Raw genomic sequence first — 27,987 nt, 5'->3', positions numbered from 1 at the left:
AACGTTAGTTTGAAATGCACAGAATAACTGGCTTTTAGCAATGCCATTGCTGTTTGCCTCGTAAATGAAGCCTCAAATGACACATTACCTCGGCCACATTTTTTGCATATTGGCTTGTTGTTTTGACAGTGTGATTGGATGGGAGACATGCCTTCAACGTGTCCTGGCTCGTCCTCAAAGCCGTCTGTATCGGGTGTGGACTGGAGCAAAGTGCCTTCCTTTAACTTGATGTTGGGTCCCACCACCACCTGAGAGGGGCACCATTAGCAGGAATATGTATCAAATCGCATATACTAGAAGGTGCGGCAACAAACGAGAGTAATGGTGAGCTGATAAATGTGCATACAGGAAGCATGGCATGAAACACAAGATGAAGGATTGATGGTTATATTGCGCTCAGTTTTACAAACACGACATTAAGGAAGGACAGGACGTGGACGGATGTAGCGCAAACTACTAACTGTTTAATACTGGTAAAGAACGCGCTTATATACAAGGAGATATGGAGCGGGGGGGGGGGGGGGGAGAAGGGTTACATATAAGATATGACAAGGTGACGACGTGTGATCATAGTTCGGATCAGGCATACATTGTTCACATGCACCCGTTCGCCCTGGCAAACTCGACCTCAGCTTTGATAAGCGCGATGGACGGAGTGCTTACGCACATCTCTTTTTCTTTAGCTATCGCAAGCGCCTCCCATATTTCTCGCTCCGTTTTTGTTTTTGATGTTCCAATGACTGTGGTGCTTTCTATTAGCGGGGAGCATTTGCATTGTTTGCAATGTGCGGCCAAGTTGCTAGGTGCTGTCAGAAGCTGACAGGTGTATTTGTGCTCCCGTAACCTATCATTTAGACAACGTCCAGTTTGCCCAATGTATACTTTCCCGCAATCTAGTGGGATTTGGTAAACAACTGAAGTAGCGCATTCCACGTACTTTTTCGTGTGCTTAGTCTGACAGACCGTAGCACTAGGGTTGGCCTCTTTGGATCCTGCGTTCACCCTCTTGCACATGCCTTTTAGTTTTTGCGGGGCGGAGAACAGAACTTGAACATCATGGCGTTGGGCTGTCTTTTTTATCCGATGTGACAAGCCATGGATGTAAGGCAACAGCACGCGTTTTTTCAATTTTTGCTGTGTTTTCTGCCTTTTCCTGTTGGCTCTGATTTCGGGCAACAAGTTTTCACAGATTTGCACCACCATGCTGTTCGGGTACCCACTGTTTCTTAAGCGGCTTACTTGCAAATCGATGCTCTCCCTCACAGCATGGTGGCATGAATACACGTGTCAGCTTCTGACAGCACCTAGCAACTTGGCCGCACATTGCAAACAATGCAAATGCTCCCCGCTAATAGAAAGCACCACAGTCATTGGAACATCAAAAACAAAAACGGAGCGAGAAATATGGGAGGCGCTTGCGATAGCTAAAGAAAAAGAGATGTGCGTAAGCACTCCGTCCATCGCGCTTATCAAAGCTGAGGTCGAGTTTGCCAGCGCGAACGGGTGCATGTGAACAATGTATGCCTGATCTGAACTATGATCACACGTCGTCACCTTGTCATATCTTATATGTAACCCCCCCCCCCCCGCTCCATATCTCCTTGTATATAAGCGCGTTCTTTACCAGTATTAAACAGTTGGTAGTTTGCGCTACATCCGTCCACATCCTGTCCTTCCTTAATATCGTGTTTGTAAAACTGAGCGCAATATAACCATGAACGTTCACCAACTAGCCCCCTTCATTGCTTTACTAAATGAAGGATTGAGCATGACAATCACATGAACTTAACAGAAGGACACCACAGGCACTCAATTATCAACGTCCAAAAGGCACTCAATATAGACTCTCGAACTTTCGTGGGTCACCTCTCACAAGCCACTATGTTCATACCTTTCTGAAGTTAACGATATTTAAACTCTTTCCATAGGGATGGAAAGCTCAGTTCATCACGCATTTACTTGGTACGAAAGTGTGTGTGCACATGCATGTTTGTAGTGAAGTTTGCATTTTCTTACTGCAATATCAAATATAAGTAATGACTAGGTGGTAGCAATAGCCCGAAGGTGGTCAAACTAGTAATACAGTCGCTGACCGATAATTCGGACTTGAGGAGGCCACCAAGAAGCCTGGATAATTGGGAGTGTGAAATACCAGATTCGCTCGAAAACGAGACCATATTCCACAAGTGGCCCAAGAAAGGTGTACAGTAAAACCTCGTTAATTCGACCCTCATGAAATCAGAAAAACGGATAATGCAGACTCATCCTCTGGTCCCTGCAGGCATATGCATTATCTAATGGAATCAAACTCTCATTAATTCGGACGTATTTTGCCACACACCTGTTCATTCGGACAACTCTCTGAGCTTGGCGAGCACAGAGTGCTGCAAATGTGTGTCGCAAAAAGCAAAAGCGGCACTAGCGTTCAATTGAAACGGAGCAGTGCAGTCCGCATCGCCATAGTCATCAGCGGAAATTGGATGTGAATGATCAAAACTCCAAAACACTTCATGCCTATTTGTGCCTTTATAGCCTTTATTTGAAAGTACACGTTGGCTGCGTACTTTCATAACTGCATAGTTGCCAACCACGATCGATAGCGAACATGGTTTCGTCTGCAGCGGTTGCGGCAAAGAGTAGTTTCGCTTTGATTCGGTGCGTGTGTCGGCTGCTTACCTACAGAATTGCATGGTAACCATCCATCATCACGTTGATAGGTTTTGTCCGCAGCCGCTGCGGCAAATGCCAGTTTCCTTTCGACTCACTGAAACGACGAAGCTGTCAAGGATGAAGAGCGCCAGCTACATTGTGATGGACGGATGATCTGCTGGCAGCCAGCTTACTGGCAAAAAGCAGTTGGAATGTGCGCTTGAGTGAAAAGTGTTTCGGATGAAGATGCACGCTGCAGCCTCACTGTGTATAAGTCGTCAGGGTTTTGCTGCTGCAAGTGCTAACCAGTCATGAGACGACAAGAATTGCAGCTTCCGCACTGCTTTTTGGGCAATAGTATAGAAACAGGATCTGCCGATTAATTCAATAAAGAAAGCGTTGACGTAGTAAGCATTTGCTTGTTGTTTACTTGATACATTCAATAATTTGAGACTCAGTTATTTCGGACATTTCTTTCGGTCCCGTGAAATTTGAATTATGAAGGTTTTACCGTACTGCGACCTTGGAGATACCATCAAGTTCTGAGACATCTTCAATTTCGCGGGATTAGCGCAAGACATGTCAACACCTACGAGCGATGGCATTCTTAATGGCTGACAGCATTCTTGGCATAGTGCCAAGCAAGCTATCCTATCACAGTGCAGAAATGCCACTGCCTGTCAACTTGTCCAGTGCTAGTCAGGATATATTTGAAAAGTGATCATCCAAGAATACGACCCAAGTTTGTCGACGCATTGCTGTGCAGATACGTGCTTGCCTTTAGCTTACTTAGACATACCGTGGCTGCAAATTTTCCGCAATGCTTTTTATGCTATTTCTTTTCGTGATTTTCACGCTTCATCACTGGCCGGAGCAATGCTCTGGATGTCGAGGGGATCACCTGGCCACGACCAGCACACAATGAAAGTGGAATAGAATCAAGCAGAAGGCATTGCTACAATATCACGGCTCATATCTCGACCATTGTCACACTGTTGCTACAAACAGACGAAACTACCGTATTTACTTGATTTTAACTCGAGCTTTTCCTTATTTTCATTTCTTGAACTCGACCCTCGCATTGCATTCAAATAACGGCAAAACTGACCATTATAAACCAAATATTTTAAATCCCTCGTTTTTTTTTTGTTATGTTGGAAACCTGTACCTTTACATCTCTATCCAGCCCATAGACAAGTCAACTGAAATCAATAAATTTTTTTTTTTAGATCGATGCCATTATCACTGTTCTTGTGACTGGTGTTTAGGTTACAATGCTGCAGCCTTCAAGCTTCAACTCAATTCATTTGCAACGTTATGGCCAAGCAGCATGTTCAGTGTGACGCCTGCTTCAAGAGACATTCAATTTTTATCGTTGAGGAGTGTGGAAACTCTGACGTGGCTAGGCGGCTCGACATCAACGAGTCGACGATTTGCAGGTTGCGGGATTAGCAGGAGGTCCTCTTCAAATGCGAGGCAGATCAGAAGGGCTCTGTGGGCTTTGCAGTGGCCTGATACTACCCCCGAATTATTGGTTGTGCAGCCTTTTAACCCTTTGAAGGTTTTTGCCATATATGTATGGCGGCGGTTTTCTGTCCCACAAGGTCTTTGCCATATGGGTACGGTTTGAACCCTCCATTTGAAATTTCGCGCCATAATGATGATGCGTGCTCACTGGGAGGTGCTGCCACCTCTTAGGACTTACAAGAAGCATTTGAAATTTGTGCCACCTTCTTGCAGAGATAAACAGAACTGATTTCTAGCTTCAGCGCGTTGCGCAGACTGCGGCAACAGTCTGCGACAGAGAATATGTCATGTGTGCACCAACACAACTCGTCGCTCCAAGAGGAGAACAGTCACGTGTTTTAGGTGTGCAGACTGTGATATGGCACTGTGCGTAGACCCGTGTTTCAAAAGGAGTACCACACTCTGAAATACTACTGAACATTTTGCAGTTCTGAGTGATGCCGACACCAAAATACTGTTCCTAATTTTTTTTTACTATTTATTCCCGACTTTATACATTCTGTACATTAAAGATCCGCAATAAAGTAATTTGACCACATGGGAAAGTTTTTTTCAAAATAATTCGACCCTCAAAGGGTTAAGAAGTGCTTACTCTCAAAGGAGCTTGGCAGCACTGAAGATGACTTGATTCTCTGGCAATTATTTTTGGAAATACAGTTAAACCTCGATATAAGAAAGTGTGTTTGTATGCCATTTACCTTACATTAGAGCAGCGGTTGTATTTTTCTTATTTGGCGTGAGTGAAAAACTGACCGCTGCATTACAACTGCAGTCACATGAAATTCAAGCAAATGTGCTACGGCAAGTGCATGCACTAAATTCTCATCAGCGACTACTACACATCGAGCAGGCTTGGATAATTCCAGTTTTGAGGAGGTGCCGGTAACATGGCCAACAACCACGCCAGCGACATATCAAAATGAAAATATCGCTACATCTGCTCGACTACGTGGACAAATTAGCTCACAGTCGCGCAGTGGAAATCCAAATTATCGCACGCCGTGCTGTGAGGCGTCTGAAATTAGGTCGTCCTTCTAGATTAGGTCTACGAGGCTAGTGGCAGGGCCAAGGAGCTGTCTGAATAATCAAGCATGTCCGAATCATAGGTCAGTGACCGTAACCCCATAAGCTGGCAGTAACCTCAGGTCGCCAAACTTAATCCGAAGCACTCCACTGATGTGCCTCTCAAAGCCCCAGTGTTGCTACTGAGAAAAAAAAAAAGAAAAAACTGCAATCAATCTTATTAAGGCATTAGAGCTATGGTGGCAACACGAATTCACACTGGATATTCTGTCGCCAGGGCCATGCACTCACTCCGAAGGAAAGCACGCATCCGGGTGTCACGGTGACGTTGTGCTTTACGACCACACCACTGGCCAGCAGGCATTGTTGCAGGCGGCAGTCATCCTCCACGACCACGTCGTCCCACAGGTAGGCATTTCGCAGCTGCACATTGCGACCTGTGGCCACAGCGTAATGCAACGTCATTGACATTACCAGGGTGAGTGAAATACTATGAGCACTCAGAGTATATTAAAGCTACCGCTGGCCACAATGTTTTAAAAGCATTTTTCATGTACAGACCCTCTCCCTTCAGTAATTAACACACCGGTAATTAATGTGCAACGCCAGTTCAGTTGGGGATGCTGTGAGAAAAAAGGAAAATTGCAGTTCCACCCATAATGGACTGAAGTGAAGCGACGGGACTGAAGTGAAGCGGCACTCTACTGTAGCATTGGGAGAGTAGCCAACAGGTAAAACCTCTTAACTGCCACTCTGTGGGACCAGAGTTGAAATCCCCTCAGGCTACTGCACATTTAAAATTTTTTTAAAATAGTAAACTTCTTGCAGAGTGCTTTGGGATTCCTGAGATGGACACCAGTGGACGCCGGCGCCAGTGGCAGACATCAAAACAGCTAGGGTAGTAGGCCCATAACAGCTACCACTGCTACCAAGTGACTGCCCCATTTGTGATCCACAAGAAAGGACACAGCGCGTTGCAGTTAGTTTTCCGATTTTATGTCACGTCTGCCCCGCGTATTCATAGAATATTTTGGGCCTAGTAGGGAGGTTGTTTCCGGTTGCTAAGAAATATGTGTGAATATGAGTGTTTATGTTTGTCAAGGGAATTGACTGACTGAATATCTCCTGTGGCGGATGGTACGATTCTGTCATATCAGCTAGACTGCTTGACGAGGCAGACATTATTTGTACGATATGTAGTGCCATTTGGTGGTAGCTCATTAACAAAAGTTTGTGAACTGCTCTGTAATTACACTCACTTTAGGGTACTTGTTTCAACTGTGGACTTGAAGTTGAGTGGTAATAAACCACGTCCACTTGGCAGATATTCCGCGCCTAGTGGCAGTTTTAAGAAACATGTCCTTAAAATCTGTGTTGATATGTATCACTGGTTCGATTAGCACTTATCAGCACTGTATTTTACCACAGCACTGATTCGCGAGTGTCCACAAGTCAGTATGCACATTTCATTTTATTAGTTTGCTCTTTTGTGCTTCGGCACGTGCATAAGACTACTGCATGTTTGGTGCCTTTCTCATAAGATTGATTGATTGATTGATTGAATAAATGCTTCATTAATTGGATGGCTCTTTGGTCTTCAATGCGCCAGCACTCCTTCAAGGCTGTTCACAGTTGCTTCGCAGTAAAGCGCACGCACTGTTCTGCCACCAGTCGGGATTGAACAGAACACTGCCTCCCCTCACCAATGGTGCAGTTCCGGCCAATCACAGAGTTCGCCACTACGGTGTTGTCCCCAATCCTGGTGCCAGAGCCGACAAACGTGCTGGGCTCCAAGACACAGCTCCTGCAGGTCAAGATTTCAAACATGAAAAGTGCTCACAGATTCCGACCAAGCAGCCTCCCACAGAACACTTGCCAGAAGCAATTTACAAGAGGCCGCACACTCATCAGCATTTGATGAATGTCGACTGGCTCCCTGGCTAGCTACGTATACAGTTAAACCTGGATATAACGAAATTGACAAATACTCGTTACAAAGAGGTTTTCATCATATGCAGTTTCAGCATGAAGACCCAAAAAATAAACACAAATTAAACAAAGGGGGAAGTGGAGGTAGGCCTCACCCAAAACACATTTATTTAGTGGCAAACAACTGTGTTATTTTGTTCTGTTGCTTGTTCGTGAGGGACAGCAACACTGAATGCACGTAAGATATCAAGGAGCACAATGCTGCTCCATCGTCGTCTAGCGAGCCCACGACGCGGTGTAAAATGTCAATGGCATCCAGCAGGCAAAGCTGTAAATCGTGGCAGGCAAAGCACGTGACGAATCGACCTATCAATATCCGTCGTCGTCACTACGATACCGGACACTTTCCATCAGCACCTCATCCAACGTCTGTTCGGTAGTGACAGCGCAGCCGTCCGCTACAAAAAAAATAGCAAAGCTGCACGTCGCCCGGGGCTGCTCCATTCGTGCGCAGGTAAACCCAAGCTTCGGCATTCAGGCTGCTCCGTAGAGGCACTTATCCTTGGAATGATACACCAAAGTGACTAGATGTGTGGGCACAGGAGCCGACTTGCAGGCATGTACGGAGTCAAAAAGGATGGGTGAAGGACATGATGACGAAGATGAGAAGCAGAGACACCAAAACTCACGAGTGACGAGACAGGGAAAGCCACAGTTCCTTTTCTTCTAGTAGCGTCACCTGGTGTCAGGTTAACAAAGCGAAGTGCAGAGACTTCTGTAGGAACCAAACAGTGGTGCCGCTGGCTCGCCAGTGGGAGCCCGCCAGCGACAGAAACGTTACTTAGAACGAGCGGCAGGACGAGGTTTGACGGGAGGAGGAGAGAAGGACACGGTGGCAAGTATCGCGTTGCTGGCCTTGTTGGTTCGAGGGATGCAGGGGGTGCCTCAGTGCCTGTGCAGACCCTCGTAGACCATCGTTGTCTGTGTCGTCCCTCCCAGCTCTCTGTGCCAATGGCACTATCCGCACTCCGTCGTCGGTGGGGCAACTGCAGCAGATGCATGCGGCTGCTGCTCGCGCTAAAATAACAAAATTTGGGGCAAAATGACTAGGTGGCTTGTGGGGAGAATTCATTATTTTAAGGGTGTAGTCTCCCGCTGCCGCTTTGTTACATAGAGACCACAAATACATGTGCTTCTATGGAGTAACAACGGGGAATAGAAAAACTTCGGAATATAGAGGAATTCGTTGCATGGAGGTTTGTTATAGGCAGGTTTAACTGTACTGAGTTTACTGTGTTCACCCACTTACAGAAAGAAGAAATAGAAAGGAAGCATACCTTGAGAGTTGCAGTCCTGCAGTGGGTTTGTAGATATTGTGCCGGTGATAGACACATGCCGGGCCGCTCTCCTTGGCAAACTGGTCGGGCACAAGCGGATGGCTCCACCTCTGCAGCACGTCCTGGCTGCAAAGGAGGAAGGTTATTCTGCCGTGCATAGAGAATTCAGGGATAAGGCACCAGAAGAGTTGACGCATTGAGTGCAGGACATCACTGCAAAGCACCTTCGTGCATGTTGCTTATCTTGGCCCTGCAAGTATGGCGACTTCAAGCGCACGTTAGGGGTGAGGGGATAGGAGGAAGGTAAGCATGCGTCTCCTCTCCTAATCCAGCTGTGGCTATGCCTGGCTGTCAGCGGGGCTGAGTCATGTGCAGCTTGCACATGACTAGGTAACCTGTAGTGGGTGCAAAGACTGGGCGACAAAGATGGCGGAGGCTTCATGTGCGCTGTCTTCCTTCGCGTTTGGTGCTGGAGGTCGCGAAGTCTCGAGTTTCGAAGACACGCTGAACTGAGAGGCAGACGTAGCATTTGCACCTCTCTGCCTGCGCTCTTCACGATAGCGTCATCCCACTATGGGCAACACTATCAGGTGCCATGGCTGGGTGCACACAAAAGCTTCACAGGCTTCGCTTTGGGCCTCCAATGTGAATATATTGTCGACGCAGCATACCTTTGGTGACTCACTGTCAAATTCAACAATATCTTTTTTTGTCTCGTTGCAATTCATTGTTTATGATCGCCCGATAATTTGGAAAATTTTATAGTCCCTTTCAAGTAAGAAACATCTGGTGGCAACTGTACTAATTTTCAAGAAAGTAGAATTTAAATATAATGTAGTAATGTGCATGTTTTACTGATTTTGTTGCATATAGTATTGAGGTTTAACTCTAGAACAATCTAGAAAACCTGGAATGCTTACAGAGGAATCTAGAGTCCTTTGAAGAGGAGAAGTGAAAACTGAGAACTGAAGACTAGAAGTGGCCACGGCGTAAGGGCAGTATGTGCATCCACAAGGCTCATTCACTCCCCATAGTTGTATAAAAATGAGAAAGACACTAGTTTCAAAGAGATACAATGTGCATAAAATATGATACAATAAGAACAGAATGTACAACGTCATTATTATATAGCAAGCAGCACACAGTCTTCAACAAAGCTTAACACTTACATGAAACAGTTCTGGTAGAAATCATTGGCAATGTATTGAAGTCAGCGACAGCCTTCTGGAATTTGGCTGCATTGCCATGGCATTATCTGGTGGGAAAAGAAACTGTCATGGTAATGTGGAGAAATCCAGAAAGCCATGGCCAACTTTGTTTTATGTATCTTTTGAGGCCTTCTCATTACATGCTTTTCCAAATTTATCTAGCGACCTTGCACTTTTAGAAAGACTGCAATGCTTTTGGTGATGCCATGAATAAATTTTATTACCTTCAAGTTGTTCTTCAAAGATGCCAAACAGCATTTTGATGAGTTAAACGTTCCAGGTGGAAATCTTCCATGAGTAACGTCACGCACCGTATGAAATGAAGACCTCACTTTAACTTCTGGTAAGATTTGGCCATTTTTGGCGCATTGAGAAGTCTTGAAAAAAAAAAGGAAAACTTAACAGGAGGTATTGCTGAAACCGGCCTCCAGTGTTCGGCGCACTTCAGCAATCAATGCGAAATTTGCGCTTTGGCTGGCTCGGCCACATTGTAAAATCTTAAGATGACAGCAGCAGTGAAGAGACAGAAGCTTCCGCCGGGTTGTCTAACTTTCTGCTCTAACATTTACACTGCCTTAATGTTGCCTCAAACACGGGCACATGCACAGCAATACATGTTGTTTTTATTAGTGTGTTCAACTAATATCAAGTGCAACTTGTTATATTTTTTCCCCCAAAGTGGGTTGCTTTTATCCTTTAGCATATTGACAGCATATGTACAACCTCTAGTGAGAAATGCTTCTCATTTTGTGGAGTTCTCACTCGCACAAGAGCATGCAGTTGATTGACTTTCCACAGAAGCTTGACTAGCAGTCTGATCTCTTCATTCTTCGACACCATCTCTGCAAATGCCCTTATTCATTACTGTACAATAATGAATGTGCATGGCTAAGCCAGCTTGCTTACAGACAGTAGCTGATTGAGCGTAATCGAATGTGAGGATGTGGATGCTCCCCAAGCCGAGAAACACTGGTTCGAAGCCTGCAGAGCGCAGAAGGAAACGAACCAGGCACCTGCTGAAAGGGGCCAAAATAAGTTCTCCCTGCATAATAGCCATGTATCCCTTTTCAAATCTGCAAAGGCACAGCTTTCGTGCATGGCATCACTATGGCTGATATTCATGCCACCAAATTTGCATATTATTTTTTCTGGGTGCTCTAGAAGTCATAATGCAATAAATAGCTGGTGACATTGCAACTCACCTGACGGCATCATACATGACGAGGTTGCATGCTGAAGCCGCATAGCAGGTGTCGGTGATGTGCACGTAAATTGAATTGCCCATAATCTGGATGATCACAATGTGAAGAAAGAGAAAGTGAAAGACATGTGAGCCATGATAAGTGGTTCAGCCTCCTCTTCACTTAATGGGGGGAGGGAACATGTGAAACTATATAAGACATACGCATTTCTTGGGTTTCAGTGCTGCAAGACCTTGTTGAGCTTTCCGGTCATTATGCCATAGAAGTGTGCTTGTGCAAAACATTTGTCGCACACAGTGTTGTATGCACAAAGGTGACAGACAATGCACTTCGTCTGAGGCAAACTTGTGCGTAACAGAGTGCCAAAATGGGTGCCAAGGTGCACTGTTACCACGGCTGGTTACTCTGTGCATAACACATGGAGTAACAGCAGCGCAAGAGAATGGGTGCCACGGGAAGTGAAGCACAATTGAGGATGTCCAAAGATTAGGTAACATGATTTGTAGGCATAGGATAGAATCAGCTGAAGCAAGAGAGAGGAGATTGCTGGGAGAGGCCTTCGTGCTGAAGTGAGCATTGAAGTGAGGGTTGATGATGTTGTACCCCGTAAAGAAAATAGACAGCTGCTCAGCGAGAAGCATGCCTGTCATAGACGGCGTTCATTGTAATAAAATGGAAGGCTCTCGACCATGTTGTGCCACTAGCCAGGGTTCTCCCCAGAAATGTTTGAGGGGTGGACATATTGCGACCAGGGGGGGTGTCTTCTTTCAATACGAACAGAAATATGACCCATTTAAAATTTTAAATTTACTATAACGGAACGGACAACTGGACTAGTTGGTTTACTTGCATTTTGAAAATTTACTAATTTTGCATTTTGAACACATTAATGAAACTAATGTGAGCCAGCGATGCATCCTACCACAATTTCTTCTAAGCTTTGCCAAGTCAAAGAAATGCACAGCTCGCCACCTCAAAATGTGTGCGCAAAACACGTGCTAGCAATTCAAATCTGTGTCAGCCAATAGGAGCACTTCCCGAGTCTGCGTGGCAGGAGTAACAAATCACGACACTAGTTCTTTCATTTTTCGTTCGCTTATTTTGGTGTTATTTCTGCGTGGCAAAATATAAAGCTGTGGCTATCTTAAGTTAAGATGTCTCCTCTTTATGATGGTTCCAAAATGGTGGTGTTACGCCAACAGAGAGTTGCGTGCTCCGTGATATGATGGCACCTACTGATGGCAGATTTTCTACCCAATTTTTGTAAAGGCCGATTTTCCCAACTTCTAGGTCGCTTTTCTTCCTAATATTTCCTCATGTAATGAAAGAAAACTTGAGCAAGAAAAAAATTTTAGAAATTCACACAAAAACTTCTCTGGAAGTTGTCCAAGTATGCGTAAGCATTGTGCCACTTGCTCATCTCCATGCAGCCCGGTGTCATCATCAATGTTAGGAAACTTGATCCGGCCGGTACAAACAAACGACAGCGCTGCGGCGACATAAGAGCTGGTGCTGACGGCGGTGCAAGGTGCACTGATAACACAAGCAAAGTACTGTGCCGATGTGCCACATCATCAGCACCAGGTGCATTGATGACATTTCGATCATTATAAGCCGCCATCGGTCTTTAGCACCTTATCCATGGGTGTCGAACCATTATGAATCGTGACCAAACATACTCCGCTGGTGGCTGCATATGATATGGCTGAGTGGATCGTATCTTGAAAGCGTTTCGCGATGCGGACAGAGAGTGCCGACTGCTGAAAGCTTGTCACACACTTTTCTCACTGCTTGCGCAGCGTTGAAGAGAGATGCGCGGGCCTGTATCTTGAAAGCGATCTGCAGAACGGGCAGCAAGCAGCGTGTGCTGAGAGCTCCGTGAACCCTGTGTTCTTGCCACTTTGTTCGTGTTGAAGTGACAGGCAGCACAAAGGTAAAGTTGCTCGCTGCTGCGGGCCCTATTTTGACAGGGATCATCTTACATGACGGATGGACATACAGTTTTTTCATTGGATAAGCACAGAAATGCTTACACATTTAAACAGAGAGATAAAAAGAATTGAAAATTTTGGCCGGTCAACAGGAGTGGTGGGCGGCATTTCCATTGATGCCCACCGTGGCGAGAACCCTGAGCCAGCATGTACTAAAGGGCAGCTTGAAATGTGCTACCGCTCACTTATGACAACCGCAACCTTGATAAGAGAGGCCTGCCTAATGCTAGAGTGGCTACCCGCTGTTACGAATTATTGCAACACAAAGAAATCCATAGCACAAGTGCATCTTGCACAGCAAAATAATAAGATAGCAGTAATTATGTGGCAGGCAGCATGTATAAATGTTTATGCGAGTAGAAACACGCATGCCAATGTGTTCCTGCTCAATAAGTTGTCCCATGCTGCTTCTACAAGTAACGCTGCAATTCTGATGCAAAAACTAACAAATAAGAGCTTACTCTATCCTTTAGCCTCATGTTCAGATCATTCTTGAACCACAAGAGTGTCTGACAGAATGGCCAAGCACGTGAACGGCCTGTTGTGCAACCTTTCTTAACGTGATCCTTTTCTCATAGCAAGCAAACTAAACACTGAAGGTAAAGGACCTTACGCTTTCTTTCACATTCTCTAAACGGTAATTTATTTAAAGCACTGGCATTTTTAAAAATATTCTATTAAATATTTTTTCCCAAGCGTCCAAGGGCACTGGCAAAAGACATGAAGACATGACAGGTTTTGAAACAAGCCAGTGTCAATGCTCGCCTAGGTGCTCTCGTGGCCAAAGGACCGACCGTCCAAGGAGAAATGCCAGGCAATTGTTTACAAAGCATTGTGCTCTAAGTGCCTGCCACTTACATTGGTGAAACCAAGAGCTTTTCTGACAGAATCTGCCAGCACAAGAACGATGTACAGAAACTTGAAGCCCAGTGCAGCGCTCTCGCTGAACAGTGCGAGAAGCATGACCATGCGATTGATTTCGACGGTGCCTCTGTGGTTGACACCCGAGACCAACCCAGTGAGAAGACTCTTGCTCGAGTCGTGGCACTTTAAAATGCTCACAGCGACACCAGTCGGTCGTTGAGGACGCATTCGCCTGTGTACGCACACTGCCTTCGTGATGCTACAGAGGGCAGGAATCTCAACACAAAGAAGACGAGAGTTCAAAGGGCGATGTTTCTTTGGCCGCTTCAATCACCCTCTGAAGAAGGGACCAAGCCAGTCCCGAAAATGGGGAACTTCTTGATTTCGGCTGGAGCAGCTTTTGCTTCTAAATTTTCTCAAGTGTGCCACAAATAATTATAATTACAGCACCTTTTATACCACCAATTCAATATGTCCGTCAGGCACCGCTTCAGATATGAAAAAGGAGACTCGTCACGTCACCGAAAGTGGAGGTGAAGGTCATGCGGTATCCCAAACAACTCAAGAGCGCGTGAGTCATCCCGGTGTGGTGATTGCAGGCCGTACGACTGTGTTGACAAAAGCTGCCAAATCGGACCTTCCGTCTGTTCGCTTCTCATGGAAATGCAGGGGGGAGACACTTTCCCCTCCTGTCCCGTTGAGTGCTGAATGGACTTGGCTTCTGGAACCATGGCCATAGTGTGTACGTGGCCGTCAGTAGCATCTGGTACCACGAGAACCCAAAACAGCTTTCAGTGACGTGATGAGTTTCCTTTATCGCATGCAAAACCACGCTGCGCTCAGTATTCATCTTGAACTGGTCGCATAGAAAGGTACGTAATTATTTGTTGAGCCTTTGATGAATTGAGCCTCCATAGTGTCGACAGCTACCCATTACTACCCAGCTACCGAGTCGACAGCTACCCAATAAAGGAATAAAGACAGGGCAAATATTTTCCCTCTGTACTCCTTTAATGTGACCCAATTCCAAGCCCACGAGTGCTTCTGCATTTCACCTCCAATTGAATCACAGCTGTTATTCAATCCTACAACTTTGTGCTCAGCGGTACAATTCTATGCCCACCGAGCTTCGTCCATGTGGATGCTTGAGATGACATTTGTTCAGTTCTGCTAAACTTCCTTGCACCAATCGACCAACAGAGTGGCGAGCCACAACACCTCGACTGACCTCTTCGTGCTCGAGGATGCCACGTACGAAGTCGAGGCGGGTCTGGTAGTCAAAGTTGTCGGCGAAGATGGGCGGCACATGTGGCGAGCACACAGCCACGTGGCAGTCCTGCAGGTCATAGTGAAGGGACACCCGTGACTGCTCCTGGAATATGCTCTGCAGGAGAGATTAGAAGACATGACATACTGTTATGACAGTTACTCGTGTAAGACCCAAATACACCACATTGGAGGCCACAGATTCGAAAAAGAAGCTTCAGCAAAGATTGCATTTTGAATGCATGGAATTCGGGATCAGTTGACACTGTTAAACCTACTGGAATACCTAGCAGCGTGGTCGGTACGAAGAATGACCACCTCTTTGGGTGCGCCAATGGGTAATAAGCCCCATCATGCCCGGCGATAGCGATGAGGAATGAAGCAGAACTTGATCACTGGTGCAGAACATCAAATGTGCGTAAATGTGAATGTGCAATAAACGTGCGTGTACCATGTAGCCAGTGTTTGCACTATTCTATACATCATTTATAATATTGTTTGCAGTCTTAGCAGGTAGCCGCATGCCTGATTTTCACAAGAGCAGCAGCCTGGCAAGATGCTTAATAAGAAAGGTGAAGATTTTACATGAGTGAACATGATTACTACAGTGATCCTTGCTGAACAGCTGCGAACAGCATGGCTAAATATTTCAGAATTAACAACACTCTGGTGCTGTACAATAATAAGTTTTCCAGGACCAGACTGAATGCCCAAATTATTTCTGAAATATTAGAACTACCTGACTTTTCCGAGTTACCAAAGGTGAAATTAGTGATTTCTTAATGTAGCTCCCTACCGTAGCTCTTACTGCAAAAATATTTGCTACGCTTCACTGAACAAGCTTTATTTATGCTGGCTTTGCATTTTTAACAAAATTATGGGACAAATTGTCTGTGATTCTACCTGCCATTAGCAAGATGAGTGAAAACAACCTTGAATTATACTGCTGCATGTGGAAGGTCTCCAGGCATGTTCAAACAGTTTCTTGTGTCCTGCCAAATTGTTTATTAGCATTTCAAATAAAACCTTTAATGACTGATTACCTTTACTCAAAGTATTTAAGAATAATGCCCTTGTCACACTGAAAATGGTTCCATTCAAAATAATGAGCCACTTCGTATTTTGTTAACCCATCCAACTTTAACGTAGCCAACACCAAAGTCGAATCAAACTGACCTGCAGAGGCTCACTAGAGCCAGTGGTACACCAGCCTGCAGACTTAAGTTTTTAGAGTCAGTTCAACTTCCAATCGATTTAATTTTTCCTGCAGGTAGTTTATTTATCTGCTTCCATTAAAAAATATTCCAGTGACATCACTGCACGTACATCATGGCTGATGGTGTCATCACTGTGCCTTCTCAAAGTAGGGAATATGAATTATTTTTGCAGAAGTGATGATCAAATAAGGTGAAGTGATGACAGTGCCAACCATGAACTTGCATATGGCAAGAGATGGTGACTCAGAGAGAGAAAAGGCAAGGTCGCACTCTATGTGCCTGAGAGCTTCAAGGTTGTGTTCACATCAAATGTGCTTTTAGGGATGCCAACTGTTTTTCAACAGAAGAAAGATTCTTCCACAGCGACAGTAAAGACATGTGTCACACTCTTGTCACTCATTCTTGAGTGTGAATATTCTTATTCCACCTGTAGTACGGTTGTGCATGCCATGCCCTACACACTATGCAAGAAATCAACAGATCCAACATATTTCAGTTATGCTTCTGGCTGCGAACTCATTTATTGCAACAGCAGCGGGCTGTCACGATGGACATTGCCATTTTCTCAGAAACACCTTCTTCTTTGCAACGCACGCAATTTCATCCTCATTCGCTTTGATATTGCACAGTCTCTGAAATGCACGTACAGATGGAACCATTCTCAGAGTCTGTGTGGGGGCACAAAACCCAGGACAAATTGGCAAGCCCCAAAGATGTGTGATAGCTCAATGGTTAGTGCGTCCAGCTCAACTGCACATCATTGCAGGGGTGTGAGTTCGAATCCCAATGGTGGCGGCGAACAATGTTGTACTTTTTTTTAAAGGCCAACTGCAATGAAATTTTGGGCCACGTAGAAGACCTAGCTTAAGATAGTGCAGGTACAGAGCAGCTTCTGTGCAAAATTTTACATTTTCAGTATGAACAGATGCATAACGAAAGACTCACAAAAGTTTCAGGTACCGAAACCGAACAAAACACCTTCATTAATATTTGCTGGAAGTAATGCATAACTCAGAACACCGGGTTGCTCGGCATGACCTCTGGCCCTTAGTATGCTGAAAAATATTGGAGGCATCGGACTGAGACTTTCATCATATCTGCTAACCAGCAGGTCTGCGGGTTGTCAGCTTAGGTGCTATTTCCAGGTGCTAATATGAAAATTAGAGAATTAGCGGCCCAGCAACTTTGCCCAAATTGCTTCAGTAGGATACACCAACTACTGATTTATAGACAATTTAGCCAAAGTGGAATTCAGTAGCAGTTGGCGAGGGTGAAGCCTATGGTAAGGGCGAAGCCAAGAATGGGGAGGTGGCCTGCCGACAACAACATAACCACAATTGTGATGACGTAATGGAAAGGACAGACAAACAGATTGACCCAGCAAGACAAGTTTTGAGCTCCTAATCACTGCTGCAGTTAAAACATGAGGTACAAAGGGCCCAATCTACAGGCACAATTCCTGACAGTGAATGGCAGTGAAATTATTTTTTGTCATTTCAAAGAAACGCTAGATACTGACCAGGGGAAAGTCACACTTGTTGGTGGTGCTGGTCTTGATGTGGTGCAGGAGCTTGCCTGTCTCCGGATTGAGGGCCACCGCACTGTCATCCTCACGACACCGACGTCGGTGCCATGGGGGCAGCCGCCGATGCACCAATGTCATTAGGGCACCCTTGTCCCTCGCAACTGTTTTTCTGCAAGGGCACAGGATGCAAGCATGCATTAAGGGTGACCTCCAAGGGGAGCTAGCATCCTGCAATAACTGTCCCTCAACACCATCGTGAGCTACCTTTGAGTTACGAGAGTAGTACAGGTGACTGGGCACTATCAGGCAAATCAGCACCCCATTCAACAGACTCGAGGTGAAATACTTACCCCTGTATTCTACTAGAATGTTCCTGCAGTCAGCACTCCACACCTCGACTCAAGGAAGTGGATGGCAGCATCGAGCCTTGACAGAAGTGATCAGTATGCTTTGTTGACACTCCGTGACAATTCCCGAGAAGCACAGTGTCTTCAGTCAAGGGATGGCACTGTGCTCGAACCGGTGTAGCGGAGGAAAAGGTTCAAGTCGAGGATCATGTGAGAATAGAGGGTTTAATGTCGCATTCACCTGGCAACATGTTCCCTTAACCCGGCCACGGTGGCCGCATTTCGATGGGGGCGAAATGCGAAAACACCCGTTACTTAGATTTAGGTGTGCCTTAAAGAACCCTGGGTGGTCGAAATTTCTGGAGTTCTCCACTATGGCGTGCCTCATAATCAGAAAGTGGTTTTGGCACGTAAAACCCCATAATTTAATTTTAATCTTTCCATAATGTAATGATGCTGCTGTTTCACAGTTTGGTTGACTTAAATCCGATCAGAACAAAAGAAGTGCCCATCATCAAATTGACTGTTACACACTAAAGTGTTAGAACAGATGCTGTAAAGTATGGTGGCTCAATGAGCTTTGTAAATTCCAAAATTAGGGTAGACAAGAAACATGAGTAATTGAATATAGCATGCCACGATCATGCTTTGAGCCTTGTGCATGCAGCATCACTATGGCTAAGAGAGAGCGCATTTCGTCATTGAAAGCGCAATGTGGTTTGTCAATGCTTACATTGGGTCAGCAGGTTGCAACCCTCTCTCTATTCCGCAAATTTTACAAGCCCACATGGCCTTACATAGCCAACATACTTAGCCTGCATAGCGTTTTACATAGCCTACATAACCATGTGTTGCCTACAAATGCTACGAGTTGCTCACGAATCTGCTCTCATAAGGTGTATGGTGAGGGTCACTGCTTTGACAAGTGCTGCAATGTTTTTTTACACAAAATTGCTGCGGCAAGTTTCGGTTGGCTTGCATGCATTTCTACATGCTACATTTAGAAAATAGCATGCCTGCCACAAATGTTTCTTTTTATTCACAATAAACATTTTACAAAATTTTACAAAAATATATTGCATTGGTGCATATGAATAGGATAGGAGGCTTTCATTTAAGTGTAGGTAGAGAAAAGAGCACATGTCACATTGGAAAACAATAAGCCTACAAAATTTTCACAACAATCCAAAGCAATCTTATGGCAAAGTGAGTAAAGCAATGTTTATATTACTTAATGTTACTGGAGTCCTCCACTATGGCGTGCCTCATAATCAGAAAGTGGTTTTGGCACATAAAACCCCATAATTTAATTTTAATCTTTCCATAATGTAATGATGCTGCTGTTTCACAGTTTGGTTGACTTAAATTCGATCAATTGCTCACGAACATTTCCATGTTTCCATGTTTAAACATTGTTAGTGTGGCCAGGACGTGGTCATCCAACTATTCTGAGTTTATCATTGTAACTGAGTGTAGAGGACCAAATTTGGTTATATACAGAAAAAACTTGGCTCTCAGCGCACTTTAACTCGAAATTTCAATTTGTAGTCGCTGCCTCTAAGCCCACTCCACTCACAGCGACAGCCATGCTGGTCAGGACTGTATGACGTCAGAAAATGAGGGGCTACTGCTGTGTTGTCTGCTCAGAAACAGTTCCAAATCACATAGGACATTTTGCTCCGTACGCTCAAGGACCTAACGACACAGCAAGGGCGTCACCGTTGAATTGTACACACCATTCCTTCACTCGTGTGATAAAAAGTAGCAGTAAACTGCCAAGATGGACATTCAAAAACAAAAGAAGGCATGGCAGCCATGACATATTTCCAGCTTCTGCAGTACACAGATGCATGGCCTTTGAGATTGCCTTTTGTTACCTGAGGAAGCCATTCGTGGAAATGCCAATTAATTTTGTCACTACTCAGGGTTGCCAAACTGCTGTGCAGTTTAACTGCAACGTAAAAAAATTTATATCTGGTTTCCTACAGCACCGAATGCACTCAAATTTTGCCTGTTTGCTGTGGGACATGTACGGTTTAACATAAGATGCATAATTAAAAACAAGAACATTTGTGGCATGGCCCATTTAAGCACTCACCTGTGCTCCTCAACGATTGGTCGCAGCGGCACATTGGCCACAGTAGCCCCATCCAGCAGGATGAAATCCGAGCGAATAAGAGCCTTGGCATCCAGGTCACGGATCATGTCGCCCACTGACAGGTAGTCCTCTGAGGACAACACGCTCACGCTCATCTTGCTGTCGGCATCGGACCACTTCGACTCCCTGACCAAGGACAAAAAGTATGCATGTGAGGTGCACAATGCCACTTCCAGACAGCAAACATTAATCTGATGCTCCAAGAGTTGACAAGTTTACACTCTTGCAAATTTAAAACATAAGACTGTGCAAGCATCAACCGTACTGCATTCGAACGCCTTATAACGGTGAGAAGTGACGAGATCGGTGATCTAGTGTGTGCTCGTGCGTCATCTGCTACGCTGTTCACTTCAGGAGGACACAACCCTTGCCAGGGCTGTTTGAGTGGTCCTGTCTATAAAAAGGCAGCGTGAAGCAGAACCTGTGCACAATTAAGATGCGTCACCTGTAATGTGCTTTCCATTTTTTTTCATATTACTAAACTTGTGCATGTGCCGTGAGATCAAGATGAGGAAAAAAAATTATCAGCACATATGAGGTATTGTTTGTGGACAATGGGCACCGCGGAAAGCAAAGGCAGGGGGCAAGCACTCCTGAAGTGACTATCATAGCAGAGGAAGCTCACATTGGGAAGTGCTTTGTGTGCTTCGCGCACTTTAGCAGACCTCACCAATTCTCACCATTACAGGGTGCTAACATGCTGCACAGTTGATGCTTGCGCAATGTTATTAAAATATCGCAAGGGTGAACAGTGCCTTGTCAGGCACATTCAAAACATAACACTAGCACTTTTTCTGTATACCAGTGAAGTATAATTTAATTGGTGCAGTTCATGTCCTGAGGCTGCACCAGAGCTAAGAAAGAGAGCGCAGAGGAGGGCTCTGGATGAACTTTGGTTGCCTGGGGTTTTTGCTGTACTATCACGTCAAGATGAGACATATTACGACACACATCAACTCACGATGACTGTCGATGGTAACGTGGATAGCAATCCAGCAATGTAGAGATATATCATATTCCTGAAGTCACCTTTATTTACATGTGTAGTGCTAATTCTGAGACTTTCGTTGCTTCGAGCATATATGATGCACTCCGATATCATCCCACTTTGCTATGGCATTTGCTTGCCAAGGTCACCCATGACAACAGTATAACATTGATGCAGTGATGGTGGAATGATTAAGAAGGAATGACCGATCAAATGACAAAAGCGTATAATGACGACAGCATGAGGACAAAGAGATGTCAGTTCTTAAATTATGATGATGGTATAATGCAACATGACAGCGATGACATAAGCAGCAAGAATGATGATGGCACGACCAAGGCGGCATGATGATGATGGCATGACAACAGATACTGATAGCATCAGTTTCACAATGTCACAATGACGATGATGGAATGACGACAGCATAACCATGACTGAATCATGGCAGTGTAATTACGACAGAATGACAAACAAGGAATGATGCTAACAGATCGATGAAGCTGTTGTGACGACAACGGCGCGACGACAATGGCACAACAAGTCGGAGGTCAAAGTTACAATGATGACAATAGAATGACCACAATGGCATCCTATCGTATGACAACGAATGTAGGACAACTGTATGACGACGATGGCATGACAATGGGATCACCACTAGTGCATGATGACAATGGCGTAAGAACGTATCACGAAACCTATATGATGACGACAATGGTGTGACGACGATGGCATGACAAGAGTCGAATGACGACAGTCTGACAATGGAGGTGTGAAAGTGACTATCTGACAATGACCGGAAGACAAGAGCGGTATAATCATGTGTGCATGGTGACAGTATGATTTCAACAAAATGACAAAGAAAGGCTGACGTTGATGGAGTGACAAAGGCAGTATGACGACGATGCCATGATGACACTGGGGTTATGTTAACAAAGCAATGGCAATGATAAATCCTTAGGGTTGAGGATTAGGTGAGTTGGTATTGCATTCTAGAACTGGTACAGCACAACATACAAAGGAAGAAACAAGTCAGATACAGAGTCAGTCAGAAACAGATAAAAGAACAGAGCGCTGCCAACAGCGTTGACTTCCATTGGAAGTCAGCGCTTTGTTCCTTTATCTGGCCGGCTCGGCTTGTTTCTTCCTTTGTATGTTGTGCTGTACCAGTTCTAGAATGATAAATCAAAGGTGATGATGGTGGCGTGAGGAGAGTCAGATGACAAGGCTGCATTGACGACGATGAAATGGCCACAATGACATCACGGCCGCTAACACATACCTAGGGGCCCAAACTATTAGCCTGGATCGGAGTTCAAGGCATGACGACAGCCTGATGCGAGTCAGATCACGAAGCTGAAATGATGACAAATGAACGACCATGACTGCATGACTATGGTGGTGTGAAAAGAAATGCATAACGACTGTATGACGAAGATGCCGTGACGCCGACAGCGTGACAAGTGTCGGATAACAAAGCTGGAATCACGATGATGCAACGACCATGACGGCAACATGACCACAACTCATACCTAGTGGCCCAAGCTATTAGACTAATTGGGCCGCTGCGTAGGGGTAGAAGGCAAGACAACGATGGCATGACGAGAGCAAAATATTATGTAGCTGGAATGATGATGATGCAATGACCACAGTGGCAACACTCAGCCAGCAGCATGCATATGCACCATCATGTGATAAGAGCCTCATGCCCAGATACATACACCAGGCATAACGCCCTGTCACGGGCCAGTCTCGCTGCAGCCGACCTTGTTCATCCATAACATGGATCCATAATGCATCATCATCATCGTCCATCATCAACATCATCCATAATAACAGTGTGCAAGTGCCCCGTCACATGGTATTTTTTCATATTTTGCCGGCTTTCCTGGGAATGCAGAAAAAAGAACCATGGGAGATATATTGAGTTGGAAACAATTTATTGAAAGGCTTCTCAAGGTGCTCTACAACTTTGCGGATCACACTTGGGGTCTGCAGCCAATACTTAAAAAGTTTATTGATTAAGCATAACTAATCCATTAGTTAAGGGGAAAATAAAAAATAGCCTGAGTAACTCTAGACCAATGCCAACATTATGCATTCGGTTCAACTCGCGTGCGGGTGTGCCTTTCATTTTTAAAACTTTGGCTCAAGTTATGTGGGACAACCTGTATATCGCGTGCACACTGATCACTCTAGCGCCTTAGTATTTTGCATTTGTCAAACAATGCACAACAACCACACTGGGAGCTATGCACAACTAGATGGTTGCTAATACACCCCTTCATTAACTTGGAATGTCCTCTGAGGTGGTCATTTACACAACGGCCAGTTTGGCCGATGTAGCATCGACTGCATGAGAGGGGAATCTCATACACTATGTTGTGGCAGCAATCGACAAACTTTATTGTGTGTTTCTTATCACACATGCAAGGCTGGGTATTCCCTATTCACTTTTTGGCACATACTGGAGAATTGGTTTTTTGCCGAAAAAACAACTCTGATAAGGCAGCACATAAGGCAGGTATCAGAGTTGTTTTTCCAAAAAACAAGAAAATTGCCATGTGCGCAATAAAAGATTAGTTTAAAGTCAGCGTTTTGTCTGCCTCAGTCACATCCCATTGTTTGCACTGTTACTTCTTCTCTTGTAGATACAGGTACTAACACCTTTGTATTTAACACTGACTGCAACCGACGATCATACCCGACCTGTGGAATGAAAGAAAAGCTGAGAAAGCAGTCGCCAAAAGCAATGCAATGCTTAGTACTAAACGAGCCTCAATGGCAAGGTGTGACTCTGTGTAGCATTTAACGCACGCACAGGTCGGCGACCAAGGAAGTAAGGTTTTCAGAAAACTGAAATAATTGTGAGCTTGTACTATGTGCTTGGTGCCCGCGATCACTTACTTGATGTATTCTCTGATCTTGTCCGCATGTGAGCAGCAAAAAACGAAGGTCTCCTGGACACCTTCGTTGCTGAGGTATTGTAGCGTGTAGTCGATGAGCGGGCGATGGACCAATGGCATAAGTACCTGGCGAGATCAACAGTAATAAACGACAAGTCAGGCGTCTCGACGTTCATACCACCACGTCTGAATGTCAGCGCACCAAACAAAAAATTTGAACAGCTACGGCTAGCTGCGCGAAATCTATATGCGATGTGTAAGAAGAAATGCTCCAAAGGAAACCCGTGCGTAACCTACCGGTTACATAGTGACCTCGTTAAGTGGATGTCATTCATCGCGAAACGTCGGAATGAAAACAAACAGGCAAGCTACATGTAGATTCAGAGCAAACACGCAGCCAGTGGCTAGAAATCCGGCGGTCATAACTTCCGTTCTACACGCGTCTGTCACACTTTAACAGGTGTGCACAATTCACAAACATGGCTTGTTGTGAACATATGGCATTCGACGTTTCGGCCGCACGAGCCGTGATTATATCGCGGCATCTTTAGGCATCGAGTTGAAAAAAAGAAATGCGATCTTAAGGGGCCAATTTAAAGAGACACTTCAATAGTTAGAACGCAGCGGACGAAAGTTTGATACTGCGGTTCGTGAGGTACTAAACTGATGCAAGCGGCGTAGGGTATGATACGAACGATGCTCATAGGACGATCAGAACGCATAGAACACAACAAAACTTTACCCATGGATGATCCTTGGTGATAGGCGCGAACCTGTCACTGAAGTTATCGGCAGTCACGACAGCTTGGATTATTTCTTCTTGTTTCAAGTCGCTCTTGCCGACTTTCTTGCCCGTGGCGGCCACCATGTTTATCTTATGGTGTCAATGCCGATTCCTCGTCCACGCGGACGAGAAACGTTTCGTTCTTGTTTCCGTTTAGCTTTAAAATCTACGAAGCCAAGAGAACAAAAAAGTGGTTACAGAGCCATTGATGCGAGCTTCTTAAAGAACGCTGTGATATCGAAATAAAAAATATACCTCAGTGTCTGAAATGTGCCCGCCAAACCGTCACCAATGGCCACCATGTCGTAATTGGTCTGGTAAGCTGTAACTGGTGGTTTTTCGTCGGCAATTGGACTATTTGGCTCTTTCCCCATCACTACTATGAAGTAAACAGCAGCAGAACAGATTCAGCTCTCTCTTCTCCTTCTTTTTTTTTTTTTTTAGAACTTGTGGGCAGCGCGCATGAACGGCGACCAGATGCACGCAAAAATCATCTTCGAAATTACTTGGTGCCACGCCCAGCATGAGTGGAACGCCGTAATCCACGTGTGTACTCTTAACAAAACTTTTGGAGGTTGGTCAGCGCCTTGTGGCTTATTTCAGTGTTCAATTCTCGGCACAATCCAGTTATGTAGCGAAAGTGGCGGCTGTTTCAGTGTTCAGTTCAACAGAAATTATTGTAATTTCGGCGCTATTGCTTCGCCATATGTAAAATATCTACAAAATTTACGACTGGGAGAGCCTCAAAGCACTGTGAGAAACATTTACAGTCGAATTTGTCGGAATACTGTGTCTGGCCATTACTACGCGTTTTGAGCTGCTCGTGAGGCATGTAGCAGAGTGGCGCAGTGGAAGCGTGCTGGGCCCATAACCCAGAGGTCCGTGGATCGAAACCACGCTCTGCTAACTTTTTTTTTTAGTGAATATTGTTTTCTTTTTTTTAAAGAATGACAGGAGACCACAAAGAAGCGAAGATTTTGCTGAACAGGAATGATGTCCAGTTGATATTTGAGAGTGCAGACTGTCTGTGACGAACCTGAGCGTCATACGAGGTACGTTCTATCGGAGCGTTCGCAATTGACGAACGGGTTTACGAAAGTAAAGGATAAATATTACAAAAATATTTCACGAGTAAAATACATATTTCGAATGCAAAGTTGATATCCTATCCTACAACTTCGTTCTTTGTAGCATATGTCCAGAGGGTTGGCGACGTTGGTTATATTCATCAAAAACATTTCTGCGGACGGCCAGGGACAGAATACGACGACGAGTCGTTTACTGAGGACACTTTTCGCTCGTGCACATAAGTAGACTGATACCGGTTTCCTGCAAATCAATGCGCGGGGAACGTTCACCGATTTTTGTCGGTTTGTTCTGCATGTCGACTTCCGCCTAGTACGTGTGAGCATGTGTTAAAGAATTCTTTCTTTCTATCTCTTTTTTTGTATGCTTTTGGTGACATATGGCACCATATTAATTCATGTCATACAAGTACACGGCAAAACAAAACAGACCCCGGCCAAGGTGAACACTTGTTTTAAAACGACTTTTTGGGCCTCCACACGGGGTGTCGGGGCCGAAACGTCGTGTATTAATATATAATTTTTCACCTCGGTCTAGGATTGTTTTTGTTTTTCGCCAGGATTAATCCTGACCAGAAGAGATTTCATCAGATTTTCGACTCTATATAAGTACAGTGCTCACGGAATGAAACGCGACACTGAACATTTATTTATAGTAGACCCCTGCATACGTGCAAAGTACTCGAGAGCACCATGTCATGTCGCAAGGAATTTGGTCACTAAAGGTGACGAGGACTCCGATGCAAGTGTACGCGCCAAAACTACGTCGATGTGACACGAACATGCAGCCGGTGGTAACGAAAGTATGCGCATTACTTATGGCGTTTTTCACTGGTCGATTCGGAGCAGGATTTCATGCTCCGCGGCAACGAATCCGAATTTCACTGGTCGATCTGGAGCGGGTTCGCGCGTTCCACTGGTCGTTTCGGATCAACTCGCTCCGCGCCGGATCGCGTAAACCCCCGTCTGCGACTGTATCGAGCCGCGTCTGCGAACACTGCGTCCTTGTCGCTGCCGAATTTCTTCTGTATTTGCTTCGCTCTGTTCTTTCTTCTGTCCTTATTGTGTTCTGGGTGCATGTTCTTTGGTAAGGGAGGTATTACCAATCTTTCCTTCGTATCTCTCGGGATGTCCACCTTGACACCATGCTGTGTGTGGTAACGTATGTCCAATCTCTCTAGGATGTGTCTGCCTGCTCTAGTCTCAGAGAGGCGTTCATATTGTGCCGTACGTTGCGCTTCAATGAGCTCGTCTATAGTGTTGTGTAGGCCTAATTGCAGCAACTTGTCCGTGCTGGTGCTGATCGGTAGTCCTATGGCTAGTTTGTATATTTTCCGAATGAGGCATTCTAGTTTGATCTTTTCCGCGACCTGCCATTTTAAGTACGGCGTTACGTACACTATTCTACTTATTACGAAGGCCTGTATTAACCTGATCGTGTTTTCCTCTTTCATCCCGCTATGTTTATTTGTTATCCTTCTGATTAGCCTCATGATTTGCGCTACAGTTCCCTCCGGTCTTCTGAGGGTTTCTCCGTTGTTGCCCTTGGCTTCAATGAGGAGCCCCAATACCCTGATCCTATCGACCTTGGGTATGGGTTTCCCATCGGCCGTCTTTAACTGTATCTCCTCTCTATGGGTGAGCTCTTCCCTGTAGCTGCCTGGTTTGCGACCTCTGCGAGTCGGTCTGTACAGTAACAGCTCCGATTTCTCTGCCGAGCATGTTAGCCCTGTCCCCTCTAGATATTTTTCGATTGTTTCCACCGCTGTTTGAAGCGTTTGTTCTATCTGCCCGTCACTTCCGTTTCTCACCCATAGGGTGATATCGTCTGCGTATAAGGTATGATTTAGACCCTCGATTTCTTGCAGCTTGACTGGCAGCCCGATTAGGGCCAGATTGAATAGCATCGGTGATAAGACCGAGCCCTGTGGCGTACCTGCGCTGCCTATCTCGATATCCTCCGAAACTAGGTCCGCTATCGTGA

At 45.1% G+C, this 27,987-nt stretch overlaps 1 protein-coding gene and 1 non-coding gene across 2 annotated transcripts in view; one reads left to right on the top strand and one right to left on the bottom strand.

The window, feature by feature from the left end:
- The window catches only part of eIF2Bepsilon (eukaryotic translation initiation factor 2B subunit epsilon), a 38,099-nt gene extending 13,081 nt beyond the window's left edge, over positions 1-25,018 (bottom strand). The window contains exons 1-10 of the mRNA XM_050187468.3: positions 24,877-25,018; positions 24,136-24,260; positions 20,184-20,369; positions 17,733-17,907; positions 14,959-15,114; positions 10,876-10,961; positions 8,466-8,591; positions 6,903-7,003; positions 5,491-5,636; positions 152-248 (exon numbers count right to left, since the gene is read on the bottom strand). Of these exons, the coding sequence (XP_050043425.1) occupies positions 152-248; positions 5,491-5,636; positions 6,903-7,003; positions 8,466-8,591; positions 10,876-10,961; positions 14,959-15,114; positions 17,733-17,907; positions 20,184-20,369; positions 24,136-24,260; positions 24,877-25,002 (1,324 nt within the window). The 5' untranslated portion in view covers positions 25,003-25,018. The remainder of the gene's footprint in view (positions 1-151; positions 249-5,490; positions 5,637-6,902; positions 7,004-8,465; positions 8,592-10,875; positions 10,962-14,958; positions 15,115-17,732; positions 17,908-20,183; positions 20,370-24,135; positions 24,261-24,876) is intronic.
- A 734-nt stretch (positions 25,019-25,752) lies between these two features.
- On the top strand, positions 25,753-25,824 carry TRNAM-CAU (transfer RNA methionine (anticodon CAU)). The gene has a single exon. It is a non-coding gene; the product is annotated as a tRNA-Met (tRNA).
- Positions 25,825-27,987: the final 2,163 nt, after the last annotated feature.

This window comes from Dermacentor andersoni, chromosome 2 (assembly GCF_023375885.2).
Source record: "Dermacentor andersoni chromosome 2, qqDerAnde1_hic_scaffold, whole genome shotgun sequence".
Taxonomy (NCBI): Eukaryota; Metazoa; Arthropoda; class Arachnida; order Ixodida; family Ixodidae; genus Dermacentor; species Dermacentor andersoni.
Note: the sequence above shows the minus strand (reverse complement) of the source record. Positions and strands in the feature narration are given on the sequence as shown.